The sequence below is a fragment of the Oryza glaberrima genome, chromosome 7 (genome assembly GCF_000147395.1).
Source record: "Oryza glaberrima chromosome 7, OglaRS2, whole genome shotgun sequence".
In the NCBI taxonomy this organism is placed as follows: Eukaryota; Viridiplantae; Streptophyta; class Magnoliopsida; order Poales; family Poaceae; genus Oryza; species Oryza glaberrima.
The window spans coordinates 18,090,310-18,105,970 of NC_068332.1; the positions used below are offsets into that span (position 1 = coordinate 18,090,310).

The 15,661-nt window shown below is 39.4% G+C and overlaps 1 protein-coding gene across 1 annotated transcript; it reads right to left on the reverse strand.

Moving 5' to 3' along the window:
* Nucleotides 1-11,685: 11,685 nt before the first annotated feature.
* Nucleotides 11,686-15,330, reverse strand: LOC127778791 (WAT1-related protein At5g64700-like). Its single transcript, XM_052305412.1, has 7 exons — nucleotides 14,881-15,330; nucleotides 14,723-14,785; nucleotides 14,080-14,196; nucleotides 13,607-13,862; nucleotides 13,054-13,209; nucleotides 12,795-12,946; nucleotides 11,686-12,317 (listed from the first exon to the last, which is right to left on the reverse strand). Exons 1-7 carry the CDS (start codon nucleotides 15,057-15,059, stop codon nucleotides 12,149-12,151), a joined length of 1,092 nt encoding a protein of 363 aa, XP_052161372.1. The 5' UTR covers nucleotides 15,060-15,330; the 3' UTR covers nucleotides 11,686-12,148.
* Between the last annotated feature and the right edge of the window lie 331 nt (nucleotides 15,331-15,661).

A 15,661-nucleotide genomic window follows, 5' to 3' on the forward strand; every position in this document is an offset into this window, starting at 1 on the left:
TTCAACATCAGTAGATGCAATGTGAGCTTTCTGAATCTTCTTTTTTTTTTTCTCTCTCTCTTTACGAAAAGATGCATGTATGACCACCTTTACCACGTTCAAAGCTGAAAGTGCTTTGTCTAGCTACACCCTACACACACGTATTTCACGATCACACACACTAAATTATTTTAATTTTACTTGTGATATCTGAAATGGAATTAGTAGCCGTGGACTGAACGCAGAATATTTCCCTTTTCTTTAAATTTTATGGTTCTGATGGCTGATGCATGGCTGCTGAGCTCAAAGGAGTGGAATCTAGGACGTGAGCAGCATACGTAGGCGGTAAGAAGGTAATATATTGCATTCCTTAATAAGTGGTATCTTACCTTTCATCATATAGGTTCTTTCAAGCCCTGGAAGGTATATAAAATTTAATCAAGGGTCTTCTTTTTCATGTCATCATTCTGTAGCATGATAATATTTACACTGGTGACCTAAGGCCATTCCCAACCCAATAACTAGAATGATGTCTATAGCATTAAATAAGCTGCCACCTAGATAAAAAATGATGTGGCAAGTGAATAAATGAGAAAAGAGAAAGAAACCATATCTTACATGAGACATGGTTTCTACACAACATCTAATACATCATGTGAGATAAGTAGTATTGAATTTAAGTATGGAATAGTGGTGTTTGCATTGGAAGAGTAGTGTCTAGTACTAGTTTCTTGATAATGTGTAGTTTATGGAAATTATGTCTAGTGTCTTGGGTTAGGAATGGCCAGAGGGCAAGTTTTATAGTGGAGGTGGGTGCCACATCTAATTTAAACCATATCATCTTCTCATTAATTAAGAGGTAACAAATACAACATGTCACCTCTAGTACACAAACCCCAATATTAATTTACTCTCACATCATCTTACTTTTTTTTGAAAATTGTGAGGAGGTTGCCCCTTGCATGAGGGGTGGCTCATTCTCTCTCTTCTAACTTCTCTCCTCCAACTCATCACCTAATCCTATGTGGCAAATTTAGGGATAACATGTAGAGGCTTATAGTACTTGCCCTAACGCTATTGGCTATAACGTAGACTAAACCCACCATTAAATACACCCTTATCATTATTGGTATGGTAGTCTGAATGTGCCTAGAAAAGCATTATGATGAGGGCACACTGCTCGTACAACACGGCTCCCTAGACGGTGGCTTCACACGTTAGGCTATTTTCCAAACAGAATTTCCGTGACTTTGGCAGATTCCACGCACCTGGTAAGGCCACCCTCCTAACTCGGTGACTTGCTCCAACGTAAAGGCATGAGGTCACTTGACACGCATGTCACCATATCGTAAGTGCACTTAAAGGATGGAACACATAATCCTCATTTTTATCATGTTGTTTAGATCCTGATTCAACCTATATGATGAGCCCAGTTGAGACTTTCTCCAATTTTGGGTACATTGCATGCCAAAGTCTTATTACCTTAGTGATGGAGTAGCAGTATTGTTTCATAGCAATACTTTTTTATTATATAGGAATATGCACACACACTTGTGAGTTTACCTATTTAAGACACGTCCAACGATAGTGTAATCAAGGTTTCCCGAACCGCCAGGGCCGACGGGGTTACGAGCAAGCGCGGTAACCGTGGCAAACCGCATAAAACTATATAAAGTTTATAAAAAATTTAAATTATTTTCTAAATTTATTTGAATTTAAGGAGGTTACCACGGTTTTTCAATTACCGTACCCCCGCAGTAAGCGTAATAACCGCGCAGTAATGCAAACCCTGCATGTAAACGATAATTTCTACTACAGAGTTGTGCATATGGTTTCACTCGTATTACGGTGAAAACTATTGTTTCTTTTTCTAATTTTTTTTACGGCAATACTTATGTGAAATGAAATAAAATAATTGATCATATAACTGTTTTGTTCTTCTTCTTTTTTTTTTTGTGATTGATGATATGACATCATGAACGTTCCAACCAAATGACATCACCACTATCCCTGCTGTTTCTTTGTCAACGGTAGACCATACTTATGAAATTTCACGACATTTTCTACAAAGAGAAAAAGGCGGTCGAGTACCTTAAAGCAAAGGCGAAAATAAGAGAGGAAAAAAGAAAGCTACTTTGGGCACCTGTGGTACTCACGGAGCGAAATTATAGACCACTGTTTTCCTCTAAAGCAGTTTATATCGACTGGTTTTTTTTTTCCGTCCGTGTGTTAGGGAGAGCAAAGATCCCAATGGTTTGGTTACACGCCATTGTTTCATCTTGATCGGCTTATCAGCCGCAATACTAAAATACCAATTTTATTGATTTTAATTTTTTTTATTGTAGTTATCTTTTAAATTGGTATTTAAGTTGCTGAGAATTTACGTATAAATTATTTTATAATCACTAATAATATGCTTATAATTAGCTGTGGACAAAACGATAAGAGCAAAGCGATTAAATTAACTGCCTTCATAATTAATTCAAACCCAGTACGGCTTACCAGCAGTAACTAAAATACAAATTTTATTGATTTTGTCTTTTTTTTATCATAGTTCATTTTTTAAATTGGTTTATAAGTTTTACATACAAATTATTGGATCACTAAAACGCTATAGCTTATAATTCGCTGCAGAAGAAATGGAAGGAAACTGATTAAATTAGCCACCTTCATAATTTAAACCCAGTAACTATATACTCCTTCCGTCCTATAATATATGGGATTTTGAGTTTTTTGTTTGCATTGTTTGACCACTCGTCTTATTAAAAAAATTATGTAAATATAAAAAACGAAAAGTCATGCTTAAAGTACTTTAGATAATAAAGTAAGTCATAAAAAAATAAATAATAATTTTAATTTTTTTTAATAAGATGAGTGGTCAAACAGTGCAAGTAAAACTCAAAATCCTCTTATGTTATAAGACAGAGGGAGTGCATATAGTTTCTGGGAATCTAGAACCACACACAGGACACAGTGTGTGTGTGACCACTGCATTTCGCCAGAAGTCCAAACCAAACACTGCCACAAAAGGTGCAAATTGGTCCCGGATCATGCAACCGATAGTAGCAAGCACTCAAAACTCAAAAGCAAGTACTGCTGCTAATAATAGTGTAGCGCAGCATGCATTCATACCGTCAAAACGAAAGCTACTACTATCCCCTGTTCGTTTCTTATGTAAGGAGAGGATTAAATTTTGGTAACTCATGGTACGCTTTTTAAACTGTTAAACGGTGTGTTTCGTGTAAAAATTTTCTATATAAAAGTTGCTCTAAAATACCAGATTAATCTATTTTTTAAGTTTGTAATAATTAAAGCTTAATTAATCACATATTATTATCACATCGTTTTACGTGAAACACTTAATTTTTATCTTTATTTTACGTGTCTACCGCTAAGCAAGCGGTGATCGATCCCCATCGACAGTGGGGACTGCTGATCGGCGACTGATCGCGCGCGGCCGCACGGTCAGTTATAGCCTTCCCCTGTATACTATAGTACAATACTAGTATACTATACTACCCTCTTATACTAATGTACTATGTTTATATATTTATACATACATATATATATATATACTTTGAATATATACATACCAAATCACTTTTGATGTATAAAAAATATATACACTTATACAAACTTTATATACATCGTATACAATATTTGTATGCAACACATATATACAAACTTTGCATATAACATATACAAAGTATATATACGTATGTATACAAATGCATACGTACCTATAAAAACATGTATAGAAACTTTGTAACGTATTAAAAACCAAGAAAGAAAACCAGCGAAAATATCAACTTTGTATTTGTATATATACAAAGTTTGTATACATATGTATAAAAAATACACGTATATAAAGTTTATATACGTGTATATAAAATTTATATACGTGTTTACAAAGTTTATATACATGTATACAAACTTTATAAACACATACAAAATGTTTATATACGTGTATACAAAGTGTTGTAGTTAAAAAATAAATAAATAAAAAAGAGAAATGGACCAAATAAAAGGAAAAGAGAAACGGACAAAAAAAACAGCAAAAAAAGGAAGCGCGCGGTCTCCGCCCCCCCCCGCGGGGCGCCCGGCGGCGCGACTATCCGCGAATTAGCTCTCTCGATCGACACTTGCAACGGCAACGGCATGATCAGATCAGGGCCTCGATTGGGCCGGCAAGATTACAACGAGTTGGGGCTTTGGTCGGTGTTAGGTGGAGTTGAGTCCGTCGTGGGCTCAGAGTTCACCTGTTGGCACCTTTTGGAAAGTCTAGTTGCTATCCCTTATCTTTTAATTGACATCTAGATATCTTCACCCCACAATTTATAGAACTGGGTTAAATTAGGTCCTCAAACAGTATAAATGGCTGGTTTTGATGACGTGGCAAAAAAAGTGAGTTCCATGTGTCATCCTCACTCTCTTCCTCCTGCCCGTGCTACTCCCCTCGACCCTCCTGCTCCTGGCCGTCACCCCCGCTCCCCTCAGCCGCTCGTGCCACTTTCTCCCATCGTGTTCCTCTTTGTTGCGCTGCTCTCCTCCAGCCCCTTCGCCAACGTGCTCATGTCGCTCACGGCCCTCCTCGCCACGGGTTCACGTGCTAGTTCTGGCCCGGCACCGACCAGCCCCGCTCAGCCGCCTGTGGTGCGCCGCTACTACGGGTGCGCCGCCTTTGGCATGGAGGAGATGAGGGGAGAGGAAAGTAGAGGAGGTATCCACTTACATGTGGGCCCCATAAAATTTTTTTTTCTTACTGACTAGGATGTTATATCAGCAAAACCAGTTATTAATATTGCTACGGGACCTAATTTAACCCGGTTTTATAAGTTAGGAGGTGGAGATCTATGGAATCGCGGTTTAGAGATACGAGTTAAACTGGAAGCACAGATGAGGGATGTCAAGTGAACTTATTCCCTTTCTGAGTTTGGAAAGAGCAAACTGGGGTAGGCTTGATCGACGTAGGGCCTTACATAAATTTTCAAGTGTAGTAGTCCAGGAGCCCACGATGCCTTTCCAGGCTAGTTTTTTTTTTTCAATTTTTTTTCTTCAAATAGATATTTTGATTTTCTTTATCCCTCGCAAGTTGATAAAGGGTTGTTATTGTATGGCATCCCATTTCAACATAATATGATACAGATAGGTACCAGATCTGATATATGTGGATACGATATCTAATACTAGATATGTATCAGTCCCATAATGATGTGACCATCAAGTATATGCATACATCCAAGCATGAGAAATATAAAACATGGCAAAAGAATACATCGAGTGAACGGAGGATCTACAAGATATTAAAATCCAATGAGTTTTGGAATCCAGTTCGGCCTCCGGAGACAGCACTAACTTCAAACGGACCTAGCGCCTTCATGTCAACTCCGATTTGGGTGATCTTGGACTTCATGGAAAGCTTATCTCGCTACCTTTCAAACGCATCCGGTCTCATGTCCAAATTCATCTCGAGTCAACGGGAATCGCCAAAAAAAGACAATGCTGTTGCTGAAACCGAACTTGGGCCTTGAGCCTTGTAATAGACTAGACTCATCTCGGAAGTGTCTCCATCAACCTCCACGAATTAGCACTTAACCCTAGCGTTATTTTCCTCTATAAATAGCTTCGTACATCCTCAAAAACAATTGGCTTTTTGTTTAGTTGAATTTTGCCAAGTGTCATTCACCTTGTCTCTAGTTCTAGCTCAATTAGTCGGCGACTATTGATTCAGAGCCCCCAATAGTTGGTGTGTTGATTTGCCAGGTCGATTAGATCTACCACTTCAATCGCAACTATTCCTTTGTGCTTAATTACCTATTCGCAATATTTAGCTTGCATCTTATCTTGTTGTTGCAGTGTTCTCTCGTTTGCATTGCGGGGATCATCAACCGCGCGTCACGGTTGGTACGACATCGTTTGTGGTGTAGCGATTGCATGGCGTCCTGGACTTGTTCTGGTTGGTAGCCATGTCGCAAACGTCGCACTCGATCAAAGCGAGAGTTATCCCCTCATCAGAAGATCGGGTCACGAGAGAGAGCGTCATCCGTTGGTATCAGAGCTTCGGTTGCCTGGTGAGGATTTCAGTTGTATATATTTATTTTTCCTACCTATCATCTACAAATTACCGCACCACTTTTCCCTTTACCGAACTCTAGTTTTGAGCCGTGCAATTTTTATTCAGTTTTGCTTTGTTGAGTTTTGGTCCATCGTGATGTCGGAGTGCTGGTTTTAGTCCTAGTATCATCTTGGTTTGAGGTTTGCATCTCGGTTGTGCACTTGAGGTTCGTTATAGGTTGAAGAAAATTAGCAGATTGATCGATTCATGATTAAGTTTGTTGCTTGCGCAAGGAATTATAAGGATCTGTTTCCTCTAAATTATTCAGTCAGTTTCCTTTTAGTTGGGGGAGATTATCTCTTTTGTTTCCCTCCTACTGTGTGCAGCGCAACACATAAATTGGGTGGGCCCTTTGTTTATCTTGTGCATACAAGTTCAGTCTCCTTGCTTTTCGGTTTCTTTGTTTCAGTAGTTAATCTCGGTAATTACCTTGGTGTATTTCCTTTTGTTTAGCCATGCATGCAAGTTCCATACATGCATGTGATCTTCTCTCCCAGTAATAGCTAGCAGCTGCTTGTATTTGTGCATGCGCGCGCACGCACTTGCCACTTATTAAAAAAAAGAAAAAGAAAGAAAGAAAGAAAAAGGCAAAAAGGTGAAAAAAAAGAGCCGCACAAAAAAGAATCAGAAAAAAAAAGAGAGAAAAGCAAACAAATCAGAAAAAAAAAAGAAAGTGTGGAAATTTGTTTTGTTGGAGTCTTGGAGAGATTTGCTTGCTATGTGATAAAGTCGAGTTGTTTCTAGTCCAGTGTTTATCATTTGCTTGCTTGATCTAGGATTGAGTCTAGGCTAGGCCAGCAACTTTGACTAGTACTTTGGACTATTATTAAATTTCGCATATCTGTTTGATTTTTGCTATTCCTTGTGATATAGTTAAGCCTACCAAGATCCACATACTACTAACCTTTACAGGTCCGGCTTTGCAATCGCTCCACTCATTAAGCGTGTCATTGCACCACGAACCAGCCACGGTGATTGACCTGTTTTTGTATTAGTTGAAAACATTATAAGAACTTGGTATATGCTATAGTGCTGAGCGACTTGCAACCCCACAAGCAAAAGATTGCTATTAATAAGAAGTTATATGCATATGTTTGTTTTTCTTGTTTGCTACTGACAATGACAGGAGTGTACAAAGAGAACGGGATGGAACATATAAAACAATGGCTTTCACATCAAGAGGATATACATAATGAGGTTTGTGAAAATAAGATATCGTTGCCTTTATTTGTTGGTAAGTTTAATCCTAGAGACTATATTGATTGGGAGTAAGTAGTGGAAGATGAACTTGAATATTATGAATGGTCTGAGGAACAAAAGATTAAGGTAGCAACAAGTTCTTTTACTTCTTTTGCATCTCTTTGGTGGAGTGATATTTGTCTTGTCGGTAATAAACCTGGTTCTTAGAATGACTTAAAAACAATGATGAGAGCTAGATTTGTACCCGATTATTATATTCGTGATTTACAAAAGAAACTGCAAAATTTGAAACAAGGGAATAGAACCGTAAGAGAGTACCACTGGGAGTTTAAAATTTGTATGTTGTACGGTGGTATAGGGGAGTCTAGAGAAGATACAGTTACAAGATTTTTACATGGGCTTAATTTAAACATTCAGCATAGGCTTGAGAATAAAACATATAGCCATCTTTTTCAATTACTTTTGTATGCTTGCGATATTGAAACTCAGATTGAAAAAGAAACAAAAATGCCTATGATACATGAGAATATTCTTGCGCCTTCTATTTTATCTAACATCATGCAGGAAGGTAAAAACAATTTTGAAGAAAAGAACAATGAAGCACCTAAATTAGGTCAAGAGAGTGTTTCGGGTAATTTAACTGATGGTCAACTGAACCAAGGTAAGAAAGATTGTGCTATGCTACAATTGTCCACTAATTATGCTATGTTAGAGCAATCTCTAGTGGAACAGATTTCTAATTTGCCTTTATCACAAGCTAAAAATTCAGATTGTGTTGATATTGATAATGCTTGTAATGAGGAAGAGTTGTGCAATGCTTCACTTATATACATGCCACAACTAGTGAAAGAACACGTTACTTCTATTTCTGAATATTTGGGTTCCACTCAAAATAAATGTGTCTTTGTTATTGCTGATGACCAAGAAGAGCTGAAATTATTGTCTTCTTTATGTACTTTGGGTTATATCGAATTTGATGTTCTTTGTGATCTAAATACCTTAGAGAAGAAAATTTATGATTTTCCATGTTATTCTTGGAACAATTATCATGTCATTGGTAAATATAATAATAGATGATGTTATATGGTGCATCGTGTTTATATATGTTTAGATATGAATCCTCCTTTAAATATGGAAAAATATGAGAAACCAAATGGATGGTACAACGTTGATGCTATTGGGATAAATTCACCTAACGTTCTTTTAAAGATCGATGACAATATTCAAGAAGGGGAATGCTGTGCACTGTTAAATTCAAAGGTGAGTTGGTTTCCTCATGATGTAAATTGGATTTATAAGGAACAAATGATGCTACACAATGATTACTTGTTTGCTATTTTTTCAGTTGATCTCTCCTATGACGACAATTGCAACAAGAAACCGAGGACGGTTTCCAAACAAGAAATGGAGGATGATGTGACCATCAAGTATATGCATACATCCAAGCATGAGAAATATAAAACATGGCAAAAGAATACATCGAGTGAACGGAGTATCTACAAGATATTAAAGTCCAATGAGTTTTGGAATCCAGTTCGGCCTTCGGAGACAGCACTGACTTCAAACGGATCTAGCGCCTTCATGCAAACTCCGATTTGGGTGATCTTGGACTTCATGGTAAGCTTCTTTCGCTACCTTTCAAATGCATCCGGTGTCATGTCCAAATTCATCTCGAGTCAACGGGAATCGCCAAAACAAGACAGTGCTGTTGCTGAAACCGAACTTGGGCCTTGGGCCTTTTAATAGACTAGGCCCATCTCAGAAGTGTCTCCATCAACCTCCACGAATTAGCACTTAACCCTAGCGTTATTTTCCTCTATAAATAGCTTTGTACATCCTAAAAAACAATTGGGTTTTTTTGTTTAGTTGAATTTTGCCAAGTGCCATTCACCTTGTCTCTAGTCCTCGCTCGATTAGTCGGCGACTATTGATTCAGAGCCCCCAATAGTTGGTGTATTGATTTGCCGGGTCGATTAGGTCTACCATTTCAATCGCAACTATTCTTTTGTGCTTAATTACCTATTCGCAATATTTAGATTGCATCTTATCTTGTTGTTGCAGTGTTCTCTCGTTTGCATTGCAGGGATCATCAACCGCGCGTCACGGTTGGTACGACATCATTTGTGGTGTAGCGATTGCATGGCGTCCTGGACTTGTTCTGGTTGGTAGCCACATCGCAAATGTCGCACTCGATCAAAGCGAGAGTTATCCCCTCATCAGAAGTTCGGGCCACGAGAGAGAGCGTCATCACATAATAAAGTACTGAGCATGAAACCCGGATGTAGGCCTAGTACATGTGTGGTATGCCCGGTACCCTCGGTACCGGACTCGATACCCCTTACCAATATGACATCTATGTGGGCATGTGGAATCAGGCTAGATCCTCAAGAAAAAAAAAGGAGATGACGACGACGCGATGTTATGAGGCGGTGGCATGGTATGTGAGCCAACAACAACAGTAGGAGACGAAAAAAGTGCAGCCCCCCAGATGCATAGGGTAGGAGGAGGAGGGAGGAGATGAGAAGAGGAATGAAAGAGAGGAGATGAGGTGTATCAACGGTGGGAGGAAGGAAAGAGATGAGATGAGGTATCAACATTGGAGCACGGTGGCAGCTCTAGCTTCAACCACTAGCTTGAATTGAGTTCTTTTTGCTCAGTTGTGTTGCCACATCTCCTCCTCCTCCTCCTCTTCACCCTAACTCTTTTTTTTTCTCTGCTTGTACCTTGTGTTCTTCGTGGTGCCGGGACCGACATTGCTATGCATTCACAATCGTAGCATCATGAAGGGAGTGATCCGATGGAGGAGATAGAAGTGGAAAAGATGGAGGGGCTCAAGAAGGTGACAGGGAAGCTAAAAGGTGGTGCCACGAGCGACAACAGTAGTAGCTGGCGTGAGCGGAAATTGGGGTGGACTCAGCATTTGGCTAGGGTAAAATGCATGGGTTTAATTAACTAGCAGTGCCTAGGACTTAGGTCCTCCCCTGTGTGGAAAGGAGGGAGGAGCCGATGAGAAGAAGGAAAAAGAGGGGAGGAGGTGGCAGAAAGCAGGCAGCTTGCCGGGCGCCCAAGTGGTAGTGACCACGCGTGCTAACACGAGAAGCGGCAAGGGCATACTGGTGCGGACACAAGAACGGGATCCTCTCCCCCTTAGATCATCCTAACTCCTTCTTTCTTCCTTACCTCTGCTTGTGCCTCACTGCCTCGTGCTCCTCATGTTGCCGTGCCTGACATTGTTGTGTGTTCGCGATCATAGCACCACGTAGAGAGTGCTCCGATGGAGGAGAAATAAGGGACAAAGATGGAGGGGCTCAAGGAGGTGGCAGGAAGCCAAAAAGTGGGGCCACGCACAACCGCAAGCGGTAGCAGTAGTAGCATGCGTGTACAGAAACAGGGGTGGACCTAGCATTTAGCTAGGCCCTGGTCTAACATTATAGCTGAAATGTATGTGTTTTAACTAGTAGCTCTGGAACATATGTTTGCCCTGTGCAGAAAAGAGAGGAGGAACCGATGAGAAGAAGGAAAAAGATGGGGAGGTGGTGGCGCAGCTTGCCGGCGCAGAGTGGGACGCACATACATGCTCGCGCGGACAATGCGCTATCCCTTTGCAGCGGGCTGGCAAGCAATGGCGGCTGTCAGCGACTACATATCTAAGGGAGATTTTCAATTCATGGTGAGGACTGCATATGCATATATTTCAGGGTGTGTTTAGTTCACGCCAAAAATAGAAGTTTTGTTGAAATTGAAACGATGTGATGGAAAAGTTGAAAATTTATATGTGTAGGAAAGTTTTGGTGTGAAGAAAAAGTTGGAAGTTTGAAGAAATAGTTTGGAACTAAACTCGGTCTCAGAGAGTATTGCACACATGGCCATAATACCACACGGTGTGACACCCATAACACTATACGCATGAATCTGCGAAGGTTTTTGCTTAGTACTCCCTCCGTTTATAAGATGTTTTGACTTTAGTTATAGTCAAACTACTTAAAATTTGACTAAGTTTACAGAAAAAAATAGTAATATTTTCGATCTAAGATAAATTTATTATAAAAGTATATTTAATTATTAATTTAATAAAACTAATTTGATAATCTAAATATTACTCCCTCCATCTCAAAATATAAAAAGTTTTAGGGTTGGACACGGTGAAAGTAGGTAAAGTGAGTGGTGGAGGGTTGTGATTGGATGACTAGTTAAGGTAGGTGGAAAAAATGAAGGGTGGATGGTTGTAATTGGTTGATAAGAGAATGTTGGTGAAGAATTTGTTATATTTCAGGACAAATCCTAAGGACTAAAAGTTGTTATATTTTGGGACGAAGAAAGTACTATATTTATCTATAAACTTAGTTAAATGTAAAGCAGTTTGACTTTGACTAAAGTTAAAACATGTGAGGGAGTACTAAGCTCCTAATGAATGTTTTTGCCGTCGCTTTCGCCCAAGATGATAATGACATCATGGCAAACACACATCAGATAGATGTACAACGACATCTCATCATCTCATTCAGGTGCTAGACAAGTTCATAATTGCATCCTCTCTGAATCCTCATCAAGGCTCACTGACAGCAACTTGAACTTAATTTATTCACTAATCAGAAACAACAACAGTAGGAGGAGCAGTAGTACTACTGGAAAGGAAACATGGTGCCAGAAAAAGCAGAGATCACACACTACGTGGATCAGAGAGCACCCAATTGCCATCTTGGATAAATTGCAGCCACCAGTTCACCGGTGAGGAGGAGTAAAGAGATCTGTGTGCACACGTCGGCCTCGACAATCTGGAGGCATGCATAAGCAAAACAGCAGCTTTGGTTTGATGACACAGATCTTTTCTGTCACATCGTTTTAATTTTAGTTTTAGACCTTTGCTGCATCATCATCAGGCACTTGAGCCTCGCTGTCATGCAGCTCCAGCTCCAGGCCGGTTTTGCTTGCACCAATCTTGTTCATCTCGTCCTTCTCCTCTATGTTTTTCCCCCACAGAACATTGTACAAGCCTCCGATCAGTAGTATCCCAGCAAAAATACTGCACAATTATATTATCAAAATCAGACAAGAGAATTTGTTACTGCAAGAGAAGTTGTGAATTCTACTGTGTTTTACAAACATGCAAGTAGGGATACAAGCGGGTTTTTTAGCCCGCTTATCTCACTTCTAGTTCATTTTTTCTTCTAAATTTTGTACTACTATGTCGAAAATGAACTAGCAAGCGGATTTTTATGCGGGTAGTGGGACTACCCACTTGCATCCCTACATGTAAGTAATTATAGAAGGACGTATACAAAGTTTCACATTTGGGAAGTTAAAAAAACACAAATTTGAATGGACATCCAGACGAATTTTGAAATTTGAACGGATATTATCTGAATCTGAACAAATTTAGCTAGATTCAAACACATTTAAATTTTTTTTGTCTGGATGCACTTCCAACCGAGACCCACTAGTGGATCCAAATTCAAAAATGTTAGAAAATATAAACTAAAATTGTGAACGCTGTACATACCTTCCTAGGCTAACTGCATCCCCTAAAATGAATGAGGACATGATAATTGTGAATATGAAAGTAAGCGGCATCGACATGGCAAGGAACACCGGGCCCCTCTTCGCAATCGTCCACATTTGCATGTAGTACGATAGTGCGGTGACGACCACACCCTGCAACAATATTTGTTTCATGGAGAAAAATTTACATGCATTTAGTTGAGCATTATTTGAGTTACGCAATTTGAACTTGAAAAATTTTGCATCAGAAGCTCAATTACACTGTAGATTACTGCACCAAGCTCGACATTCCATCCTAGCTTCCACTTGGAGAAGTCCCTCTCGGCTGCAACAGCCACAACGAAAGCTTGGACTGATGCGCAACAGATCTGCAGCGTGGTGTTCATCAACTTGGAAGTGTCTTCTATCAGTGGACCCTGAAAAGACAACATCATGTTGAATCTACTCTGAAAAAAAAAATTAAGGTCTCAAGCGCACAATGCATATAGCCATGTTCTTTTCAGCTTATTCACTGAATTATTAAAATGTTTTTTTTTTGCCGGGAAGGCAGAAAGAGGCTATCCGAAGAAGAAAAGTTACAAGAAAAAACACAACAGAAGCTGTCAAGGTCGGACGTGCACCAAGCACATCCAAACACCACACACTAACCACACAAAGCACAAACCAATGGATTATTTACTTCACGCTTTGAAATATATGTTTTCTCAAAAAAAAAACTCACTACCACCGGTTTTAGGATATTTATTAGGTTTATTTCTCAAAATATTTAATTTTTCATATATAAATATGAAGTTTGATAGCATATGTATATACCTGGAGAACTGTCCATAGGCCTGCTAAAATGTTAGAGAGTGTCATGAGGAAGATTCCAAATGCCCATTGCTTCTTGGAATGGGTATCTCCTGAAGAAGTGCTGCTGCTGCTGCCTTGCTGAAAGAGGTGGTGATGGTTGAACGATTTGAACATTGGCCCCTCGTAGAAGGCCAAAATTGTGACACCGGCGATGCAGAACAGAATACCTGCCGCTTTTACATTTCCATGGAACTTCTTCAGTTTCATAGACTCCATCCTGCCACAAGGAGAACAGATTCCTCAAACTTCTGATGAAGTGCATGCCTTTTCACTCTTCTTGTGTGTGGACATATCTCTTTAAATAATTCATCGCATTTACTTCAAGTAATCAATTTTTTTATTTATTAAGCCAATTCAAATTGCATTTTCATGATTTTGGTATATAATAAGGATGTCTGAATTTTTTTTATGGGATAAAATAGAAATTCCATTACCCAAATACAACAGCAAGGACAAAGGTAACCACTGGTTGAACGTTGTACAATGCTGATGATGATGCTGCCGAAGTATAATTGAGACCAAGGTTAAATAAGTCGCCACAAGCTGTCACCCTGTGATAAAAAAAATATACAAGGAATTACATAAGTTTTACAAGACAATGTAATACATGTAAAATCGAGAAGTTATTAATAAATATATGCTGTGAATTTCATGTATGTTAAAGGCTTGTTGTATCCTCTGCATGAACATCTGACCATGTGCTATGTTGTCTAAGCAATCCTGACATGAAGCAACTTAGTGCAGAGAATATCATAATTAAATCGACAAACTGTGGAAGATTGGAAAGGCAGTGTGAGACACGCACAGAAGAAGATTTCAGATCACAGCAGGGCACACCAAGAGATGACTTGCGAGATGTGAACACTATTCATATCCACAGTTGTATGTTAAAGCAAAGCCTATATTCTTCAAGAAATATCATTTGCCCAAACAAGACTAACAGAAAGAAGAGCCACAACTCCTGCATGAGCTTTGATTTGAGAGACAAATCTTGCATGGTGCCATGAACAAATTAAGGAGAATCACAAGAACAATTCAGTTTTTTCTTTTTTACTAGCTAGAAGAAATTTAACTTACCCATATAAGGCATGTACAAACATTTTCCCTGCAATTTTTAACGTCACCGGTTTAGCTTTCCGCCTGCACAAACACAAGAAACAACATAATTAAGAAAACAGTTTAAGTCACGATCAATGCATATAGTAAACAAAGAGCATAGTTGACAATGGGCTGACCTCTCTAGAACAAAAGTAATAGGGATCAGCACGAGTGCAGCAGTGGTATGCCGATAGAACAGAAACACCAAGGGGTTCATGCCTTGATCCAAGGCGATCTTGCTCATCACATGCATACCAGAGTACATGATCCTGATCAGAACAACGGCCGCATAGGCCTTAGTGCCGCCACTACTCATCTTTGAGTTTCTTGATGAGTTAGTTGCTGCAACTCTGAGAGTCTCTCTGAACTTAACTATCTGAATCTTGAGTCCTCTCAGACTTGTGCTGCAGCTATATATACATTGCTAAAAGCACCGGAACGGCAACCTCGTAAGAGCATATGCCTTGTTCCGGTGTGCAGGACATGGATAATTCCCTTATAGCTAGTGCATCATCACCTAATAAATCAGTGATGAGCCAATGGAGGGAGAATTAATTAGTAAAGAGGATGGAAAATGCTGGGCACTGCAAATGAGTCATGCTAGAAGAATATAATGGGGATGAAAATTCGGTGATGTGTGATCTGAGCATCCACTGATGGAGGAAGAAAAGATGGTTGGCAAGCTAGGCTACTAGGCTAGTGATCTGAGTCGATCCCAACTTATTTTTGCCAGCAGCATTAGTGGCTCTCCGTTTACCATTTGGAGCCCCAATGCCACTACTTTGCTTTCCCAAAGGCAAATTAGGGACATACTGTTCCATGTCAACATTTTTTTTTTGTACACATTGGTTTCTTTTGGGTGATGACTAATGACAAAAAGGGACATGAGAATTTGTGACAGATGGAACAAGCAAACTG

Bases quoted from the DNA above. Each gene is read 5' to 3' on its own strand.
- LOC127778791 (XM_052305412.1), bottom strand. From the start codon at position 15,059: ATGAGTAGTGGCGGCACTAAGGCCTATGCGGCCGTTGTTCTGATCAGG. The intron at 14,786-14,880 runs GTCAGCCCATTG...GTGTTTGTGCAG, and splicing joins ATTACTTTTGTTCTAGAGAG to GCGGAAAGCTAAACCGGTGA. The intron at 13,210-13,606 runs GTATATACATAT...TTGTCTTTTCAG, and splicing joins GCCTATGGACAGTTCTCCAG to GGTCCACTGATAGAAGACAC.